General features: G+C 38.7%; 1 protein-coding gene across 2 annotated transcripts in view; it reads left to right on the forward strand.

Annotated features, from left to right (window-relative positions):
* IPO11 (importin 11) overlaps positions 1-21914 on the forward strand; it is a 96230-nt gene that overhangs the window by 6044 nt on the left and 68272 nt on the right. For both annotated transcript variants that reach the window (XM_007424193.4, XM_025164072.2), the window contains exons 3-9: positions 2243-2343; positions 6573-6645; positions 10270-10473; positions 15486-15618; positions 17277-17335; positions 19426-19474; positions 20335-20405. In XM_007424193.4, coding sequence (XP_007424255.1) covers positions 2243-2343; positions 6573-6645; positions 10270-10473; positions 15486-15618; positions 17277-17335; positions 19426-19474; positions 20335-20405 — 690 coding nt within the window. The remainder of the gene's footprint in view (positions 1-2242; positions 2344-6572; positions 6646-10269; positions 10474-15485; positions 15619-17276; positions 17336-19425; positions 19475-20334; positions 20406-21914) is intronic.

The raw sequence follows: 21914 nt of genomic DNA on the forward strand, positions 1-21914 counted from the left end.
ATTGATAATTACATTAAATTTCATTAAAGAAGTTGATGGAATGGATGATTGTGATCTCATCTTATTTATGTGAGTATTATGAAAAGTGCATGAAAAAAAAAAATACACATGATTTTTCCTTGAGATATCACCAAGTAACAATAAATGTTGTAGTACATTCAGTACAAATTACATCACAGTAACTCAGTTCAGATGACCACATCTTAACTATATTGTTCAACTATGTGTATGAATTATAATTAAACTAAACAGTTGGGAGTGCTGCTACTGTACCAGCCTCCCTGCTGTGTGGCAACCTCCCTGCCTGAGCTGCTGGAGGCCATCTTGGGGCGGGTGGTGGAGTTCCCCAGGCTTATGGTTCTGGAGGACTTCAACTTGCCATCCCTGGGATGGACCTTGGAGGCAGCTTGAGAGTTCATGGCTACCATGGCAGCCATGGGCCTGTTGCAAATTATGCGGGACCCAACCCGAGACAGTGGCCACATGCCGGACTTGGTTTTCTTGTGGAGCAATGGCAAAGTGATCTGAGGGGAGATTTACAGCTTTGCCCCTTGTCATGGTCAGATCACGTCCTGGTGACCCTGAATTTCTCCTATGTCAACCCCCTCCGCAGGGAGGCAGGACCCAGGCGATTGGTCTGCCCCCAGCACCTGATGGACCTGTCAGGGTTTCAGAGGGAGCTGGGGGGGTATTACCATGGATCATCTGCACGGTCCAGCGGAGGCCTTGGCTGCTGCTTGGAATAGGGAGGCAGCCGGGGCCTTGGATAGGATTGCGCCTATGGTGCACTTCGGGTTGTGCACCAGTTATGCTCTTTCCTGGGTCGGGATGCCCTTTGAATGATTACTCATGCCCTTGTTATCTCCCAGATAGACTACTGCAATGCGCTCTACATGGGGCTACCCTTGAGGAGTATCCGGAAGCTTCAGCTGGTCCAGAATGCAGCCGCGCGAGCTATTTTTGGGTCCCAAAGAAGGACCCATATTACACCACTGCTTCACGAGCTGCATTGGGTACCAGTTTGCTTCCGGGTCCAATTCAAGGTGTTAGTTATCACCTTTAAAGCCCTACATGGCATGGGACCAGGTTACCTGAGGGACCGCCTCTCCCCCACGAGTTCATCCCGTCCCACCTGATCACACAGAGAGGGCATGCTCCGGATCCCTTTGGCAAAAGAACTACGACTAGGGGGGTCCAGAAGGGCCTTCTCTGCGGTAGCCCCCGCACTTTGGAATATCTTGCCCCTGGAGGTGAGATTGGCCCCCTCACTCCTGGCCTTTTGGAGGGATCTGAAGACCTGGCTCTGCCATCTGGCCTGGGGCGAGGAGGGGGATCATCAACCGTGGGGTGGGCTAATCCCTTAGTGGCCTGGCGTTGTTGCCTTGAACCATTGGCCTCCTGGATTTCTTCCCTTTTATTTTTGTGAATATGTATTGTTATAGGTTTTAATTGTATATTTATTGTTTTAACGTGTTGTGAGCTGCCCAGAGTCCCCCATTGGGGGGAGATGGGCAGGGCGGAAATTAAATAAATGAACAAACAAACAAGCTTCCAGATGGACTACTACTTGTGTTTTCAAACAAAAAGTGCTATTTTCCTTATGATTGCCCTCCTGCTACAGTTAATGAAGTGTTTAAATATAATACAAGAAACTGGCCAACTATCATTATCACCTTCAAACTAAGAATATAGAACAACTTCTGTAGCACTCAAACAGTGTTCATGATTAAATCAGTATTCTGAAATGTTCTGAATTAAACTGACACCTGAATTGAATCCATATATCATACTACGACAGCTAAATGTGTGAATTAGGGAATTCTGTGGAAATAATCTCTAAAATGTGCTTTGTAAGTATGAATACTATCTCTCTGCAACTCCTTAAAGCAGCTATATCTTTTCCTGAGATTAAGCCTGCCTCGTGTAACTGCCAAGTAATCCTGGGAAAAGATAGCTGCTCTAAGACTTCAAGAAGTTCGTGCCTTGCATATTTCAGCATTTTCTTGGGAATCAAACTCAAAACACTACTCAACCCTAATGTGAACCTTAAGTCTGTGTTACATATCTTATTAGGCCAACAACTATAGGATTTGCTAAACTGTACAATGAACACCCTCCGCCGCCACCACCAAATTCAGCAATATAGATTCTTGCAACTGTTGTACCATGCCTCATTGGTAAAACATGCCATAGATAGACAGACAGACAGATAGTTGTGCTAAACTCTTTTTTTTTCTTACAGAATATATTCACCAATCACAGTTTGGATATAAATGTGAGGTGGTTGGCTGTTCTATACTTCAAAAATGGAATTGACCGCTATTGGAGACGTATGGCAATACAGTAAGGAATACCTTTCTAATCTTCTCTGTGTCCCTGCAGTTGTACTTTTAAAAATAATACTGATTTCCTGACTTGCAGCTATCTGTGCCAGCAATCAATTACCCAGATAACTGTGATTCCAGAAATCAAATCTCTTTCTTCAGTAGTCAGTAGTTCACTTGCAGTAGTCTTCCTTTTCTCACTGGAAGAAAAGATCAGAAGGTCAGCTGAGCTCTAAGCTCTTGAGATTCTTTCCTGGACCTTCAAGGTCATTATAATATGACAGTAGTTATTTTCAATAACATTTGTCTACATATATATATGCAGAAAGGGATAACTGTCTGGGTTATTCTTCCACACTCCTGATCCCTGCTTATAGCAGACAGCACATTTCACCAGCTGATGACTACACGTTTATTTCAGTTCCTCATGACAGAAAGTCGCCTATTAACCTGCCTCTTCTCATATATTCTTCCCCAGTTTATCCTCTCTGTATTTCAGAGATACATTGTCTTTTCTTCTGTTCTGTGTTGTCCCTTGTTCTTCTTCTGACAGCTCAAAGCTTTCATTTGCTACTCTGAAACCCTTTGATATATACATGTTAAATTAAAAATAACATAGTAAAAAATTATAAGACCCTTTTCTAAGATAATTTTCTGTGAATATTAGCTATCTGTTTTTCTATTTAGTTTATTTTGATTCTGATTAGTAATACTTCAATTAGTTTACTTCAAGTTTTAAGGAACTTCACAGACATTATCAAAATTATGGAAACATTTAGTAATAAAGAAAATAGTTAAATAATAAGACTGCTGTTGAATGTGAAGACCATAAAAATGTAATTTCTACCATCCTGTAGATGTCAGTGTTGCAACACATGAAATTTATAAAATATCTTTTCTTTTTCATTTTTAATATTCACTACATTCATATGTTTAAAGCACATTAGGAAACATCCCTGCTTATATCTGTAATATTAATTTATATTTTTAACTATTTTTTATCTTGTTACATATTTTGTCAGCTGATCAAATGTTCTTAATGCCTAAAAACTGGCAAGTCTTTGAAGATTTTCACAAATATAGTAGTGTGAAATCCTAAGAAATATAAGCTAGAAGAGAAATTTGTTTCTTAACAGCAACATATACTAAGAGGTACCTGTTATCTTGTTTTCTAATCTTTCTGAAGGTGTTACTAGAATATAGAGATAAGTATTATACTAGGAAGGAGCAAATAGGTTTTGAAGCCCGATCTGTGTTTTTAGTAATGGGGCTTTTAATCAGATTCTCCTATACTATAAATTATTGTTAAAATTTAAGGTTTTCAAACAATTATTCTTTGCTCTTATTTGGTAAAATAAATGAACAAACCCTGGTTAAGAGGATATTTCTCTTTTGAATGTATATGTTTGGGTCTAAATATCTTATACGCTCTGAAGTGCTGTTTCTACATACATTAGTATGTTGTATAAAAAATACTGAAAAGGACTATATATTTCCAAGTTTCAGTATGAACTGCTGTGGAGTCCACTGATAGTCCTTTTTTTCATTGGATCCTTTACTCTCCTTTCCAATTAGATAAGCATGTATACTTGGAAGTTAGATATGTTAGTTAGTTAGTTAGGCTAAGCAAAATAATTAAAGTATATGTGTTAAAACACCAATATGAACACAGTTCAGAAATGGTTGATTGCTTTTAAAATAAAATGAAATGGAACTAGCCAGCTAAAACTTTTCAGGAATTTGGATACTTAAGAAATCATACAAAAGCAGCTTGCAGGAAGACCTTTAGAATTTCACAATATATTGGGATATCAGCTGTTATCAAAATGCCAAGAAAGATGTTACAAACCAAATGTACTTATAGTTGGTATCACCCAGAGTGAGGTTCAAACTGACCAATTGATCCTTAGGATGGCTTGATCAGGAGCGCAGCTGTGTAAAACCGTTGTATTGTCATCCATCATTTTGAAATGGGAATTCCATGCTACTTAAAATATAAACCCTAGGTTAAGCTTAACAGTTGAAAACCCCCAAAATAAGATATCTCAATTTCCCTCTAGATTCAAATCTCTCATGCTTTATTGCTTTATCTACTGAGATCACTCCCCAATATGCATTAAGTACAGCCTCTGGTCACCAAATGCTTGCCTATTTCTGAGCTAAATCATGATGTGGAATTGGCACACTTTGGTCAGCATATACCTAGGCAAGATGTGTTCTGATAAGGAAGAAGAAAAACCTCATTTTGTTACAGACATACTGTCATATGTACAGGTCAGCAAGTAGCATCTAGATGGGAGATTGTACAGTATCAGGGTATGACCTGGCCTAGGAAATTGTAGAACCATTCTGTGAGTCCTAGGTCAGGCAACATCAGAAGCAAAGAATCTGAGATCAGATTGGACTGTTAAAATAACAATACACAGATGTCAACCACTCCTGTCAAAGGCAAGTTGTTCCCAGTCCATTAAGCCACATAGGCAGGAGAAAGAAGCACATGATTTGAGCCATGCTTTCATTATAAATATGGCCTGCATTTGACTGATATATATCCCAGCTTTATTTTGTAAAGGTAATGTACATAATGCTCCTACCTCCTATTTTTCCCACATCAACAACTGTGTGAAGTGGGTTGGGCTGAGAGAGACTGGCCTAAAATCACACGGATGGCTTCTGTGGCTAGGGAGGACTATACCTGGTATACTGGATTTCTTCATGAATAATTTTTTATTTCTTGCAATATAGGGAGTCCTCGACTTATGACCATTCATTTAATGACCATTTGAAGTTACGATGGCATTGAAAAAAGTGACTTGTAACTGGTCCTCATGCTTACAAACATTGCAGCGTCCCCGCGGTCACATGAACAAAATTTGGGCGCTTGGCAACTGGCATGTATTTAGGAACGTTGCAGCATCGAGGGGTCACATGTTTGCCATTTGCGACCTTCCCAGGGGGCTTCCAACAAGCAATTCGCTTAATGACCACATGATTCGTTTAACAGCTGTGGCAAAAATGGCGTTAAAATGAGGCACAACTCAATGACCGCATCACTTAGAGATGAACGTTCTGGTCTCAATTGTGGTCATAAGTCAAGGACTACCAGTAATCTTCACCATGTCTTTGAATCACTGCCTGTGAGGTTTCCAGTTCCAGTATTGATTAGGGAAAAGCCTGACACATTCTGGAAAAACTTAACAGTAAAATACCTCTATATTGTTGCCAAGGTAAACTGCCCAAACATGTCTGTTTAGTCATTAGGAGTGTAATTCAGCCCAAGGGAGTAAATACTTTTATAAAACATTTCAATAAAAGAAAAGTTTTTCTAGCATATTATTATTGATTTGTAGTATGTTATTGCTTCATTTTACAAATATCAAATCCCTAAATGATTAGCTCTACAGGTAGTCCTTGGGTTACAACAGCAATTGGGACTGGAATTTCTGTTGCTAAGCGATGTGGTCATAAAGCATGACAGCATGTGACTGCATCACTTAGCGACAGCAGTCCTGGTTGCTGTCATAACCCCAGGACTCCGTGGATTGTTAAGTGGGAAGAGGCTGAAGTCCCAGGCAGAGTGTGTGTGAGAGGTTGTAGGTCCTGTGGCGGGGGGGGGGGGTGCCATGGGAAATCACTAGAGACCATAGGTGGGCAATTTGGTGGGGGCTGCTGGTGGGCAATTTGGTGCGCAAATATGCACTACAGAGTGCAGGCAGGTGGGGGGTGCTGTGGGTGCATGTGCGCTACAGAGTGTTGGTAGGTGGGAGGGTGCTACGGAGTATGAGATCCCTGGGATTTTGTACTCCCTAGTCGGTCTTCTTGGGAGAAAAAGTAGCAGGAGTGGCTTATGGGAACAACCTGTGATTTTCCCTGCTGGCTTCTGCATTGACTTTACTTGTGGGAAGCCAGCAGGGAAGGTCACGCATCACATTACATGACTGCGGCTCGCTGTGATGTAATTGCGAGTGGGCACCCAAGCTTTTGGATCATGGTCATATGACCACAAGGTTGCTGCGACAGCCACAACTGTAAATTCCCCTCGTTCAGCATCATTGTAATTTTGGACGGTTGCTGAATGAGTGGTTGTAACTCAAGGACTATCTGTATAGTTAAAAATGCATTATTGTAAAATATGCTACAGTGTTGTGTTATTCTTGCTGATCATAGAAAGTGCTCAAAAGTTTAAGAAAGAAGGTATTATATAAGCATGGTAATTTCTAATATAGACTTTAATTTTCCAATAAACAGTGCTCTGTCAGAAGAAGAGAAATCTACTCTGCGTGCAGGACTTATTGCTAATTTCAATGAACCAGTAAATCAGGTTAGTGATGATATGAAAATTGGATCTATTAACTCTTTCTCTAAGGCTGTATTATTTTTGTGAAAAATTGTTTAAAAATTGGTTCAGTCTTATATATGTGACATAATATTTCATGTTTCTAAGAGTAGATTTAAAAACATAACCATCAGACATTTTACTCTGTCTGATTCATGGCATTATTTGAAAACTGGTACTTTATTTTGTAAGCGTTATAAGCTGCTCCAATTGAAGCTGACTGGGTGGTGTACAATTCCCCTCTTCATAAATTCAGATTAAAAACAATAATTAAACATAGTGTGTTTGGGATAGTAATATTCTTCTTACATACATGATGCTGAAGTCCATATTAGGCAGAGCAGGCAAACTGAAATTGCCTGATGACCCTGAAAGGGAAGGAGACAGATAGCAAAACCCAGGTTGTTGTCTTTTTCATGCTGTGAAAGGGTCATATCTGGGTACAATAAAGGTAGTGGAAGGTGCTAGTATCAGTAGAAAGGGCAGGCTTGGAGTCTCTAGAAGAGCAGAATGTAGAGGCACTAGGTCAGCCCAGAGAAGGTCACCCCATGTTGTTACCAGATTCTTTGTTCCTGCAGTAAAGTCATGTTATAAAGTATACTTCTTTTGTCCCATGTATCATTTCTGGAGGGTGTATAACCTGTAACCCTATGGGCTTTGGTGAGGGGTCCAGTGATCACTGTAGTTGTGCATGCCCTTTTGAAACAGAAGTGTGGTATGTGTAGAGTGACCATACATCCTTTATTACAAAGGACATCCTTTATTTCAGAAAACTCTCCTTTAGATTAATTTAATTTAATTTATTTGTTTGGTTTCGCTCTTGAATTTTCCTTTGTAAAGCATAAACAATTTTTTAAATCCTTATGAACCTCTTTCAGATTTGCCCCTTTTTTCAGGTTTGTCCTTTATTTTTTTCCAAAAAAACATGGTCACTGTAGATAAGGGCTCTACTCAGAACTACTTGGACATTTTGGACTCAGCTGTTTAGATAAGATGCTGTGAAGTGCTGTGCAAAAAGTTCTGAATGTAACCATTTCAAATCCTTAAGCAGTTATATTGAGCTCAAAACACGGCTGTTTTTTGCAACAAAAACTACAGTCTTGTGACAGCTTACAAATGATTGACAGAGCTAAAATATCACAAAAATGAAAGTACAAGTAGTCCCCAGATTAAGAATGCCCAGTTTAAGGATGACCCATAATTAAGAACAGAGCCTATTGTAGTAAAATTCGAGTTAAGTACACAATGGTTTGCATTAATTACATAATAATACTTATACAGTATTATACAATAATAGTGATCTGGCTTACATACAAATTCGACTTAAGGACATAACTTGGGAATGGAACTCATTCTTAAACTGGGAACTACCTGTATACTTCTATTTTGCATTTTGTATTTATAGCATATTGAAAATGTGCTTTTTTAAAAAAAAATATTTGCTCAGTGATAAGGCTTTATTTTTGAAGTGGAAAAAATATGGAAACTGCTTTATGCTTATTTGTTTAATTGGTCCATCTAGCCCAGTATTAACATCAACATTGACTAGCAGGAACTTTTCAGGGATTTAGTCCAAAATTTTTCTAATTCTATATGCTAGGAATTAATCTTGAGACTTTCTAGTTCTGAGATTTGTCACTCCTGTGCCACCAGCTATACCAGTTACTCAACTCCTGTAGTTATTTGAAGAAAAAAAACCAATTTATTTATATCTCAGCTATATATAAAGACACATTGATCATTGAACTATTGAAATAACATTCCAATTTTGAGATTTCTTTCATGGAAGTTAACTTCATCAAAATCAATAGTACTTCATAAAAAGTAGATTTGGCATTGTATTCTAGAAATCTAATGTGGGCCAAATACAGTTTCCACAGAAATACACTTTATCTTTCTCTGTCTTTCACTAAATATATGTTTTCTAATTGTGTCATCTTTTCTCTTATTTTTGATATGGAACTTATTCCAGATCATAAATTTCACTGTCAAAGTAAAAATTAGAAAATTTAATTTAGCTGCATAGTTTGCATTTTATATTTCTCCCCACTCGGGACAATTGATCCTTCTACAGTCAAAATGGTGCCATCTGCATATAAGAGAGATATTGATAGACATGGGGAGGCCCCTAAGGTTTGTGGATGTACAAAATATTTTAGAAAAATAATCAGAAAGAATCCAAATGCAATGGCAGATGTGCTCAGTAGTCATGGAAAACTAATTGACTCTTATCAGGGAGAAACTGTTGAAAGAGAAAATAGAATGAAGTATACAGGTAGTCCTTGACTTATGACCATTTGTTCAGCGATTGTTTGAAGCTACGGCAGTGCTGTACGAAGGAACTTATGACCAGTCCCTGAAGTTAGGGCTGTTGCAGTGCCCCTGTGGTCACATGATCAAAATTTAGGTGCTTGGCAGCCTGCCCGCACTTAGGACCAAAGGGGAGCTTCAGTTCCCCCCACCTGCCTATGTTCCCCCCATCTATGCCCCTTTGGCCACCCTGCGCATGCCTTGCCATCCCCACCTGACCTTCGCCATCTTCTTCCAGCTACTGCTGATGAGGCATGCCTGGCCTGGCCCTTCATGAAGCAGCTACTGACTGCATAAGGCTTTCTTCCCCAGGTTGCACATGGTGGTTTCCTTGTGAGACCTGGGGAAGATGGCTTCACTTGGCCAGCAGCTGCCTTGCGAAGGGCCAGGCTGGACATACTTCGTCAGCAGTGGGAGCAAGAAGACAGTGAAGGTCAGCTGGGGTGGCAGGGCGACAGGGACCTTGGAGTGCAGGGTGGCAAGGATGAGTGCAGTTGGGACCGGGCTGGGGCAGCTGCAGGTTCGCATCACATTGCTGGGCCAGGCTGGAGTTGGGCTTCATGCTGTGAAAGGCTTCACGCTATGGCTTGGGCTTCTTGCAGCCCCTTTGTGCCACACTGCTGGGCTGGGCTTTGTGCTGTGAAGGGCTTTGTGCTGCACTGTGGCTTCTTGCAGCCCCAGAGCTGCGGAGAGCCAAGATACCCCTGAACTGCAGTGTGGCAAACAGCCCCAGAGCCATGTGGTTCTGGGGCTGCTTACCGCCCCGCAAGGCAGGGTGCAGGGCAGCCAGAAGGGCAGAGATGGGGGGGAGATAGGCAGGTGGGGGTCATTGGAGTACTGTATGGAGGCTCGAGGCTGGGAGGGACCAAGCCTGGAATGCTTGGATTGGGGTGGGTCTTTGGCTAACGACTGGTGGAATTTGGGAAGAAATGGGAAGTGCAGAGATTGCCGTCTCTAAGTGATGCGGTCATGTGGTGTCACATCTTACAACAGCATTGCTTAGTGATGGAAATTCTGGCCCCAATTGTGATCATAAGTTGAGGACTGCCTGTATTTTGGCTGGTTGGGAAAAATGAGTGAGATCACTCCATGCTACATTATTTCCTTTCTGAGTCTAAAGGTATTAATGGTTTTTGTTTAGTTCTTACAGTCTTAATCATGGGTTGAATTAATTTTTCTGCAATATATGATTCAATGTTGCTGAATTTTCAATAGATGTGAAGCATGACTCTGTTTGGACTGTAGCTTCAGTATGCCTGTTAGCTTAATGTTGAGTATTTTGTTTGATTGTCTTTGCAGATTGCCACACAGATTTCTGTACTGATTGCAAAAGTTGCTAGGCTGGATTGTCCTAGACAGTGGCCAGAACTTATTCCTACCCTTGTAGAATCTGTTAAAATTCAAGATGATCTTCGCCAACATAGAGCTTTACTTACCTTCTATCATGTCACTAAGACTTTAGCATCTAAACGGCTTGCTGCAGATAGAAAACTTTTCTATGATGTAAGTATGAAATCTTATTTTATCAGGCATACTGCTAAAATTGTGCATAATATTTCAGAGTTGAATAATTTTGAGTTCAAAATGCCCCACTCTGGAATAGGATGTTTTGGCCTCTGTAGGTAAGTTCTAACCTTAAAATGATCCTGTTTCAAACTCCAGATGGCCATTTTTATCTGGAAATGCTTCTGGTGAGGTCAGTGCAGCTTACTTCAAAACTCAAGAGTGTATTTTCAAGCTAAAAATAATTCAGATTCAAAACACTTTGCACATTTCTGCTTTTTTTTTCTGGTCCTCAAAAAGAACAGAACCCTACTGTTCAAATCTTCAAATTTAAAATATTTTTTTAAAACTCTTATTATAGTTGGTAAGGCACATTGGCAAAATCTGTCATTCTTAAGTCAGAGATCACAATCAGTAAACTTAGTAAATTTGTCCAGTGCAGAAGGAGTCGTGTATAACTGAAAACCAAAGAGTGTCATGTGGGTTTCAGATTTATTCCCCCTGCAGTATCTGCTTTCAGATTTACCCCATCTGCAATCTTCCTCTGTTTCTTTCACCATTAATTGTAATATAACATTCTGTCTGCACCAAGATTAATATTAACTAAATTGAATCACAATATAATTTCCAGTTCTGATTTTAAAAAGAACCACTGAATGCTATTCTTATAGCAGAAATATGACTAAGATTAATAAGGAAAGGAAAAAAGAATACAAACCCTACATTGTTCTTGAACCATGTTAAGCAACATGACATGGAAAGACATTTTCAGTGTTATGATGAACAAAGCTAAATCCAATTGATTTTTAATGTATATGCAGGGGGATCACCTTTTTCTTTGAAAGGAACTTTATATTTTTAAATTTAACACATGTAAGTGTTTATATAGCAGATTTGTCCTGCTTTGCAGCCGATTATGACTGAGTTCAGATGCACACTTAACTTTGGTTAAGAAAAAATTACATTTAAATATTGTTCTTGCATAATACTGTATTTAATAACATTTATATTATAGATACAGATTAAATACGAACTTTTTTTATTTACTTGTTTTACTGTACTTTTCTAACACCCAGCTTTGTTAGGCTCCTGGCAGTATAAGGAAGCATTAAAGCCAACAATGAAACAGTATTATGAAAAATCGTCATCTACTCCATGAATCAATCATCTACATCCTGAAAACCTGCTGAAATAAAATGGTTTCACCAGTTTGTGAAAAGTGAATAAGAGTGGCAGGCAAGCCTCCAGAGGCAAGGAGGTCAAAAACATGGTGGCAGGCACAGAGAAGGACAGCTTTTGGGGCCATGCTTCTTTGTACGCATGTAGGGATGGACCTCTCATCAGCCTGTCCCAGTGTGGAAGCATGGGCCAGGCAGAATCCACTTGGAGCAGATGGTGCCTAAAATACCCTAGAGCCAAGCTGTGTAAGGCTTTAAAAATCAAAACAGCACTTTTGGACCTGAAAAGCTATTGGGAATCAATGTAGTGACTGGAGAATAGGCTTTGAGGATTTGAATGGATTGAAACAATCTCAGACTGGATCCTAGAATGATGGAATACAACCAGCCTCAACTGGTGCAAAACCCCTGCTGGCCATAGCCTCCCCCTGCTCTTCTAGCAGGAGCTGTACATCCAAGAGAATCTTCAACTTTCAGTCGGCTCCTTTGGGGGGTGGTGACTCTATCCAGTGCTGATAGTGGAACTGGAGTGCCCCTGGATCAACAGTCATTCCAATTTTCTGAGATTTAGTCTGACCTTGTTTCAAACCATTCAAATCTTCACAGCTTCCAGACCCTGGGTTAGGTTTTTCACTGCTTTCCTTGCTACCTATCCCAAACCACCACTTCTACCAGCTTCATATAGATATTAAAAAGTAGAGGGGAGAGTCCCATGCCCCATGTTGGAGCACTCACTGGTTTGACTGCCCTTAACTCCAGTTGAAATTGCCCACTAAGGTAGCACCACAACATGGTACCTCCTTCCTCCAACCCTCATAGTTGGTTCGCCAGGTTGTCATAGCTGATGGCATTAAAATCCATGGAAAGATCCAAAAGAACCAAAAGAGTTACTTCCATCCTCAAAGTTCTGGTTGAAGTCATTCTGGTTGAGTGACTAGTGCTGTTTCTGTCCTGTGCCTAGGTTAGAAAATTGCCATAGATAAATAATTAATCTCATTTGAGGTCCTTTATAGATGAGCCACCACAATCTTCTCAGCTATCTGAGAAGGTTGGAGACAGGGTGGTGGTTCTCAAATAAAACTTCACTGAGAGATGGCTTATTGAAGAAAAGACATACGACTGGCTCTTTGACAGCTATTAGCATCACACCCTCTCTGAAAGAAGCATTAACCACATCTTAAATCCAACTACTCCTGTTCCCCCAGCTGGCTGAAGGACCAGAAAGGACATAAAGGATAGGTTGTGTTGTTCATGCTACAGAGGACTCCTTCCACTTCTTCAGTTTCCACCAGCTCAAATGTGTCCCACGTGACATTGCAAAATATTGCCTCACTCATCACATTAGATTCTGTCCAAATGGCATCTAACTCAAAGTGATTTTGTTCTGGAAGAATCTTTTAAAACCATCACGGTGGCCTGTTACAGCCATGACTCCAACATTTCTACCCAAGAAGGAGCAAGTTGTTCTTAATAAAGGAGGCAGATGGGAGTGTAAATGCAATAAAGATGAAGAAATGTATCTGTTTTGCTGCTGTAATTGTCATGGTGCCTATGTGGAGGCATGGAGATGGTTTCATGCCTATGATTGGTCCTATTGACTCCATATTTATATCACCATTGCTCTAGAAATCTGTTCAGATGCTTCATTTTCTGAAATTCTTCAATAAAATAAGGACCACTCTGGGTTCTGGAGCTGATTAGCTGCTGCTCAGGTGCAGTTACATCCAATTCCCTGACCGTCACCTTATTTCAACAGGTGACCAGATGCATGAGTTAACTGCCTGACAGATTGGTGACAAAATTCTCTTATGATCTATCAGGTACCTGAAGTGTACTATCTAGTGTATTCCATAGGTATCCTCAGCTTCCTGCTGCTTTCATCATCACTGTCAGGCCTAGCCCAAGGAACTCCAGGAGACCATGCAGATTCAGTTCAGCAATGTTTATTAGCTACAACCTCTAGCAAGAATCTTCCCAGACTGAAACTCAGTTCCCATAGTCAGCCAGTCAAAACAGAGTGAATTCCTCAGGAAGGTGCCAGCCTCATCCTCTTATCTCTTCCTCGCCCCTCAGGAGACGAAAGAGCATGTTTCCCTCCCTGAGTCTGGCCTTCATAATTCCATTCCATCACAATCACACATGTACAAAAGATGTCATCCCTAAAAAGTAGATCAGACTAAGAAACCAATGCTTTATAGATCTAAACCTACTTTTACTGGAACAGCTATAGTAGCAGAATCTTGTAAGTCTGAGTGTGCTTCCCCGTTCCTTCATTTTATTTTTGTGTGAATTAGGGAAGGGCTTGTCTGAGACATTATCTCAAATTAGTTTTGTGGAATGGACTCAAGTCCCACTTGTTTAATTGTTGCCTTGGTAGTGGCTTTTCCTCTTGTCTTTCAAGGCTGTTCCCTATACCCTCTACATCAGGGGTGGGGCTTGTGGTATAATTCTGCTTTTGTTGGACCAGTTTGACAAACACAAACCTTGGATGCTGCTGATGGGTCGACCACTCATGCAGAAGTCTGGTATAGTAGTTACATATGATTTGATCAGGACCAATGGTATTGTCCTCCACTTTCAAATCTCATTGCATTTGCTCCAAAAGATACTAGGTCTGACATAGGATCACCAACATAGATGGGTGCTGAGGTAACCTTGCCACTGAGGCCATGAAATATGGACTGGACTGAAGTCCTTTTCCTGGAGCATGAAGACTGAAATCCCCCAAAACTGTCCCCTGAGGGATTCCACCACCAGGGAGGCATTAACAGAAAAAAAATGGAAATCACAGTTCAAGTACAGTTCAACAGGGTAGTCCCAATATTAACATATCCCAAATGACAAAGCTGTGATGTGGATCTCAGTATGAACTTAATACTCTCAGTACGAACCCACAGTGGAATAATTGGAGTAACTGCTATTATATACATGGGGTTTGGATGTGATTATTTGTAACCATGGCTCAGATACCCTTAAATATTAACCTTAACTGTGGATCAGTCTTTGTGAGAAAGCTTTTTTGAGGAGAAGCAACATATGCTTCATGATCCATGACTATAATCAGAGTTAGGATTTTATCAATTGTGTTTTACAAATCTTGCATCAAAATCAATTTGAATTGGTATATGAGAGTACTGAACATATCTATGAAATGCTTAAGTGAAATAAAATATTAAAAACTTTATTTCCTGTTTCACAGATTTTATCTGCAAAATCTGCCTTTTGACGTTTATTTCTTCAACTGTACATTGATCTGTCCAGAGATACCAGTAATCCCAAACTGTAGACAATCCCCAGTAAACCATGATTTTTAGCTATGATTTTAGGTTGGTTTAAGAATCCTCTTTTTGAGGAGAATGACAAACTTGATTTCTCAGTTCAGATATTTTATGCCAACTGGCACTTTAGCTTTCTGGTTTGCCTTAACTTGGCAAATATTTTTGGATGCTGGGAGAATATGAAAAGATGTTATGATGTGGCAGAGATTCAGATCAGTTGTGAGAGGTAAAATATCAAAAACTCCATGGCATTCATTCAGGCTTAGTATAAGAGCTCATGTTGCTGTTTTGATCCTAGTTTGTATCCATTTTAGCTTTGCTCATTAGTAAAATTGCACTCCTGACTGAACTTATTTAAGAAATGAACATTACCTTGCTAAATAAGACTTACTCTGGGTAAGTATGCTATTGTGTCCCAGCAAATGGACCAAGTTGCTAAGTTACATTTCCTAAGTTTGTAACTTGTATGGTTGGATTATAGCATGTTATCTTACTAAAAACTGTTTCATCAACATTTATTTTAACTACTGAGTTTTTTTTTATTATATTTCTGCAGTTAGCTTCTGGAATTTATAGTTTTACCTGTTCCTTGTGGAATCATCATACAGATACATTCCTTCAACAAATTTGTGTTAGAGATGAAACAGCTATGAGTAATTCATTAGAAAGAACTCTCTTATCATTGAAAGGTAATTGACAAAAAAGTTAAATTTAAAATACAGTTATCCACATGGATGTATATTGTGAAATATGGTCTCAGATTTTCATCTTTAGCATAGGACATTCTGTTGGTTTAGAGAACTGATCAGTCTCAGGTTAAAAAAGCATCTTCCATTTTTCTTAAATTATCCTTTGATCATCAAAGATAATTAAAAATTATGCTGAACTTTTCAGTATTTGACATTTTTGAGCTTGACCTAATTACGCAGATTTTTAATAGCATTATATGAACTTCTCCCTTTTTAAACACGTAAGTATAATATAGTGTTAAATTTAGTTTTTCATGCTTCACATCTGTAATATGGTTCATCCAAGCACTGTTTGTTTCAAATTGCTTATCCACTGAGTTAGTTGTATTCTTTGTTCTGAGTTGGTTATGTATTTTGGCTGGAACTGTTGAAATATTTTTAAAGCATACTACCTTCTAGAGTATTTGAAAGAGTTGATTTGCAAAGTATATTACCATGAGTGAAGGCATTAAGGCAGCACAGCTGCTTTGAAGGCTGTCCTTGCACAAACAGGCAATACTCCTGCTGGGACTGTGAAGTGAAGTTACAGACGTATGCAGATAGCCTTAATAGAAGTTACACAGGCCTTGCAAAGAATATAGCTGCTTTAACACTTTGAGGAGAAGTGCTTTGTTTATTCTGATAAACTTTGCAGAGCAGAGTTGCTAGGAGTCAGGCAGCATATAAATTTAAATAATAATAACAATAACAACAACCTTTTCCAAATGCTTTGCACAGGCCTATTGAGTTGTTAGACAAGGATAAATTGGTGAAAGAATTCTATGCTGTCTTGTAACAGCAACAAAATAATTAACTTTCTGAATTATTAAGATTGATGGGTTTTCATTTTTTTACTAGTTGTTTTGTAAATGAACTACAGTGCTAAAATTGTCCTGACGAATGTAAAAAGCTTTCAATATACAGTGGAACCTCGGATTATGAACGCTTCTGTTAACGAACTTTTCGGGTTACGACCAGCTCTGGCCGCAAAATTTTGCTTTGGTTTGTGAACTCCGCCTCAGGGTATGAACAGGATACGCGGCTATTTTCCCTCCCGTGACATGGTCCGCAGCCATTTTCTGCCCCTGACACGTGGTCCGCGGCCATTTTTCCGCCCCTGACACATGGTCATAGGGAGGGGGACTCTCCCTCCAAGCAATAGCCGCCTCCCTGTCCTCCACACCAGAACGGATTAACAGTATTACACTGAACCTTATGGGGAAATTTGCTTCGGGTTGCGACCAATTCAGGCTGCGACCAGAGTCACGGAATGAATTAAGTTCGTAACCCGAGGTACCACTGTATTTGATATTGAAAAACTAAAGTTATAAGAAAGTGTTCATCACAAGTTAGCCTTTTTAAGACTTGTGTAATGTGAATGAGCAGTACATGCTATGGTATGCTTCACAGTTGCTAAGTTTCTGTTCTCAGAAGGAAAGCTAAAGTTTGTGTGTGAGTGGAAATACTAGCTTGTTTCTCCCTAACAAGTCAGATGCTTGTTCACAATAAGACAGAATTATAAAGAATACTTCATTACTGTGATATCTAAAACCAGGCCAGTGAATAACTTTTATGAGATAAGTAGTATATTATGGAATAAGAATATTTTCATTTTTCAGTCCTTCGCAAATTGACTGTTCATGGGTTTGTGGAGCCTCATAAAAACATGGAGGTAATGGTAAGTATGTGCTTTACCTTTTACAAATAGAATAGTTATTCAAAAGGGGTAGAATACTGTATATTGTGAAGTCCTTGGTGCTCTCTGAGCTTGGTTGTTTGCTTGCAGACATTTCATTACCCAACTAGGTAACATCATTGATGCTAATCAGTGTGGGGTTTGCTCCCTGTTTATATAAAGTAGCTCACCTTGCCAGTGTTGGTGGGGTGTGCTTTTCTCCTTGGTAGTTCCTTGATTAGGGTATTGTTTTCTGCTTGATTGTTTGTCTGCTTGATTGTTTGTTTTCTTGATAGTTCCTCGATTAGGGAATTATTTTCTGCTTGATTATTTGCCTGGTGTTAATCCCTGCTTATCTGGGTATTGGCTGCTGGAGAGAATGTATGCTGGTCTTTTTGTTTCCTTTTTAGCTTTTTTCCTATCTCTTTTGAATGGTGTGTAAATGTGGTTTATCTCTGTGTGTCTACTGATGGCTGATTTGTCTGAATGCCAAGCTTCCAGGAATCCCCTAGCATTTTTGGATTTAGTTTGATCTAGGATGCTCACAGTTTCCCAGTTGAAACTATGGTTGAGTCTGTCCATATGTTGTGAGATTAAGGAGTTTTCATCGTGTCTTCTGACTCCTAGTTGGTGTTCATGGATGTGCTCTGCTAGTCTTAGTCTTCTGCCTGTCTGTCCTACATAGTGGCTGTTAGAGACCTTACACTCTATGTGCACTCAGTTATCAATAGACACATAGAGATAAACCACATTTACACACCATTCAGAGGAGAGAATAAAAAAGCTAAGAAGGAAACAAAAAGAAAACAATACCCTAATCAAGGAACTACCAAGGAGAAAAGTACACCCCCACCAACACTGGCAAGGCAAGCTACTGTATATAAACAGGGAGCAAACCCCACACTCACTAGCACTGATGATGTTACCTAGTTGGGTAATGAAACGTCTGCAAGCAAGCAACCAAGCTCAGAGAGCACCAACGACTCCACAGTTCAACCCTGAGCTACATATATTCTCTTCTGTTGGATACTGTATATTCTGAGATGTTAAAGTCCTGTTTTGGCATAATGATAATACCAAATTCTAATTGATAAGGGGTGATGAATTGCTTACATATGCTGTTAGAATGCTTCTGCTTATATTTTTTCTTGCTGCATGAGTGGTTAAATAAATCTGGAAGGTTTTTTTTCCCATGGCTTGTACAGCAGTATGGTAGAATTCAAATTCTGTCTTATTTAGAAGAAAAAAAAAGTTAAGAGATCCTTGCTCAGATGTAATCTTTTTTGGGCATTTGGCCTTTGAATAGTGTGTTAAGGATTGCCCTCCACGAATAGATAGGGGCAGGTAAAAGAACAATATTCCTTGTATAGTTAATAATTTTCTCCATCTGTCACATTAAAAAAAAACATTTTGATAACAATTTCATGAGGGGCTTTTAAAAAATCAGAAAGAGTATGGTAGTAGCACCTTTTCCAACAAACACATTTATTAAAAAGACAAGCTTCTGTGACCTGCAGCTCATTTCATCAGATGCATTGCACATAGACTGATAGTCACCCTGCAATTTTATTATGCTTTTAATAAAATATGTTAGTTGGAAACCTGTTACCAGACTCTTGATTTGTGGCTACTGTGATATGGCTCTCCTTCTATATTGTGCTTCTGTGCTTCACTCAAAAGGTTTGGATTGCACTTTGTGTACTCCTACTATAAAGAGATACAGGTTTACTGGTTTGTTAAGCTGTTAACAAACTGACAAAGGACGGCCAGCAAGATCGATCAAGTACTGAACACCAGCAAGCTTGTTCCTTTTGATTAGCTAAAATTATAAACAATTCTGCCTTATTAGCATATCTAAACTGGAGCCAGTAGCGTTCAGGATATCTGGAAGTGTTATATTGGATTAAAGGATGAGAACCGATGTTTAGCTGATAATTTTAAGAATGATTTATATTTGCTTTGTTCTATTTACCCTGTTTTTGTTCCCTTGCCTGTAAATTTGGATGGTTTTTAGTGCAACAATTGCAATTATCCCTGATTATTCTTTAGGACAAATTAACACAAATTATGTCTTTTGTTTTTACCTTCTCTAGGGATTTCTTCATGCAGTATTTGTACGACTAAAACAATTTTTGGAATGTAGTAAGTATTTTAAGACTTTGGGATACAATTCTGTGCATGTGTACTAGGGACCGACTGTTGATTTCAAAAGTTTGAGTTCTTAGTATATCTGTTTAGAATTTTCTTTAAACTTCTTCTCTAAACTGCCTGTTAATGAAATATTTTATTATTGGCAACAGTTGTGGCATAAACAGACAATTCAGCTAAATAGTTCGTTTTCATATTGTAAAAAAAGGCACAGCAATTTAGGCATGATCCTAATATATGCTAAAAGTAAATTTTGAATTTTTTTGTTAAAGGTCAGTCCATTTTATGTTCTGGTTGTACTTATAGTACTTTGCCTTCCATTAATATCTGTGGAATGGTGGATCTAAATCTTGAATTTAATTTAAGATTTAATTGAAAAATTACTCATGGCAAGTTAACTTGAGATCTTAAATAATACAGATCTTAAATTATAAACATTTTTAATTGCATACATTTCTTACTGTATAGTCTTTCTGGAAGTTAGTTAATATTGTTAGTGTAATGTTTCCTCATATTGCAGATTGAGGATTAAGGTTCAGAGTATTTGGCTTGTGTAAAGGCTAACTAGTGCATCCATGACAGAGGTGAGATTCAAACAAAGAATTTCCTGGGTCTGTCTCTCAAATGTTATATTATTCACATGGAATATATGCATTGCTGATCATTTATTTAAGATGTTAGCCCTAAGTATATGATTTTACTGTTCCTAATTTCTGTATTTTGCTATATTAGATAAATGTGAATTTTTTGGCAGCAGCTTTTAACAAATATGTTCTATTTGAGTTAAACTCATAGCTCTGTCTATGCATGACTGATATTTTTGTATTTAATATAATCTAAATTAATTTTATCAGGTAGAAGCATAGAAACAGATAATGTCTGCAGGGATCGGCTAGAAAAAACTATAATTCTTTTCACTAAAGTGGTAAGTTTCAGTAGTTGTTAATTTGAAATCTTTTAGCTAAATAAATTCTTAAGATTTTTAGCAACTTTTAATGTAACAGCTATGCTATTATACTAATAATAATCAGTACTGATATGAGAAAATGCTCTTACAAAATGTGGTTTGGATAAATAAGTATAACTTAAAGCTTCAGCAAAGAGAAAATAGTTGGGAAGTAATTAGATAGGACCGTACTAACCATGTATATCCTCCATTATAGATGGAAAAGAAAGAAAATTTCTCTTTCCAGTCTGTCCATTACTGATCTGTTTGTTCCTTAGTTCAACATTGGTCTGTGACTAGTCTTCAACCTCTCATTTGCAGGTGTACCTTCCACATTGTTTCATTCTGTTACCTTCTTGTGGCCAGCAGTGCTTATTGATCTTCTTAATCCTCAGGGCTCTTCTCCTCTTTTGACCTTTACCTTCAATTTTTATCATTATAGGATTAGAATATTCATGGGCAAAATCTAATGAGATCAAGCATATTAAAGCAGGCTCTCTTTTTTTGCCAAAATTGTATAACGTTAAGGAGAAATGTTTCAAACAGTGTTTTCTATCTGGGACCATGTTCAATCTAAATGTAATTCTACTTGGTTATGTTAATATTAGGAAAGGATGAGCAGTTTAGAACAGGGATTGAGAGAGAAATTAACTTTTTCCTATAATGGAGGAGGACACCCAACAGTTCTTTCTTGCTCCGGTGTGCAGATCCAGGCTTCTGTTTTTCTTTCTTGTGGGAGGAAATGCCCATCCCCAATTCTGACCTTATCTATGCTTCAGTTCAAATGTGTCACTGGAAAACTCCCCATCTGCTTCCATTTTTTATTTTCCTATTCCTTTTTCTGTCTTTCCTTTTCCCCCCCTTTTTCGTTGTTCTCTCTCTACTTCATATGGGCAAAGAGAATGGAAAAGACAACTAGAAAACAGCCCAACATTTGTCAGAAGACCTGTTTGACATTTAGGACTACCAAAATGCCTAGTTACTGGTAAGTCTGATGTGTATGTTACCATACATCACAGCAGATATAGCCTTCTTCTGGTATACTCTCAAGAATGAACTCCTAAAGATGTGTCAGTAGAGGAATGGGTTATAAACAGCTCTTATGACATAACAGAATGATGAGTCTAGATGCCACAGCCACAAGATAACTTTTTCAATAGAGCTAGAATATGGACCTTAAGTCTAAATTTGTTCAGAAAGTAGAACTCTTTAAAAAGGGTAACTGTTTAGAAAAGCCTTGGATCACATCTTGAAAACAAAACAGAATAACAAGCCCTGATCAGTTAGGACGGAAACCCCAAAAGAAGGGGGTAGAAATCCCACATTGTGCCCTCCCCTCTTTCATCCCTAACATTACCAGAACAGGAATCAAGAATATAAGCAATTTCACCCATTCTTGGATGGAGACAGTTCCAACAATTGGCAGTTTTCCTTCCTGTGAGAAAGGAAAGATCAGGAAAGTAATGGAAAGAGTGGAAATAAACAAGA

The sequence above is a fragment of the Python bivittatus genome, unplaced genomic scaffold (genome assembly GCF_059951505.1).
Source record: "Python bivittatus isolate LINGU-HERP-01145 unplaced genomic scaffold, Pbiv_v1 ctg000850_np1212, whole genome shotgun sequence".
Taxonomy (NCBI): domain Eukaryota; kingdom Metazoa; phylum Chordata; class Lepidosauria; order Squamata; family Pythonidae; genus Python; species Python bivittatus.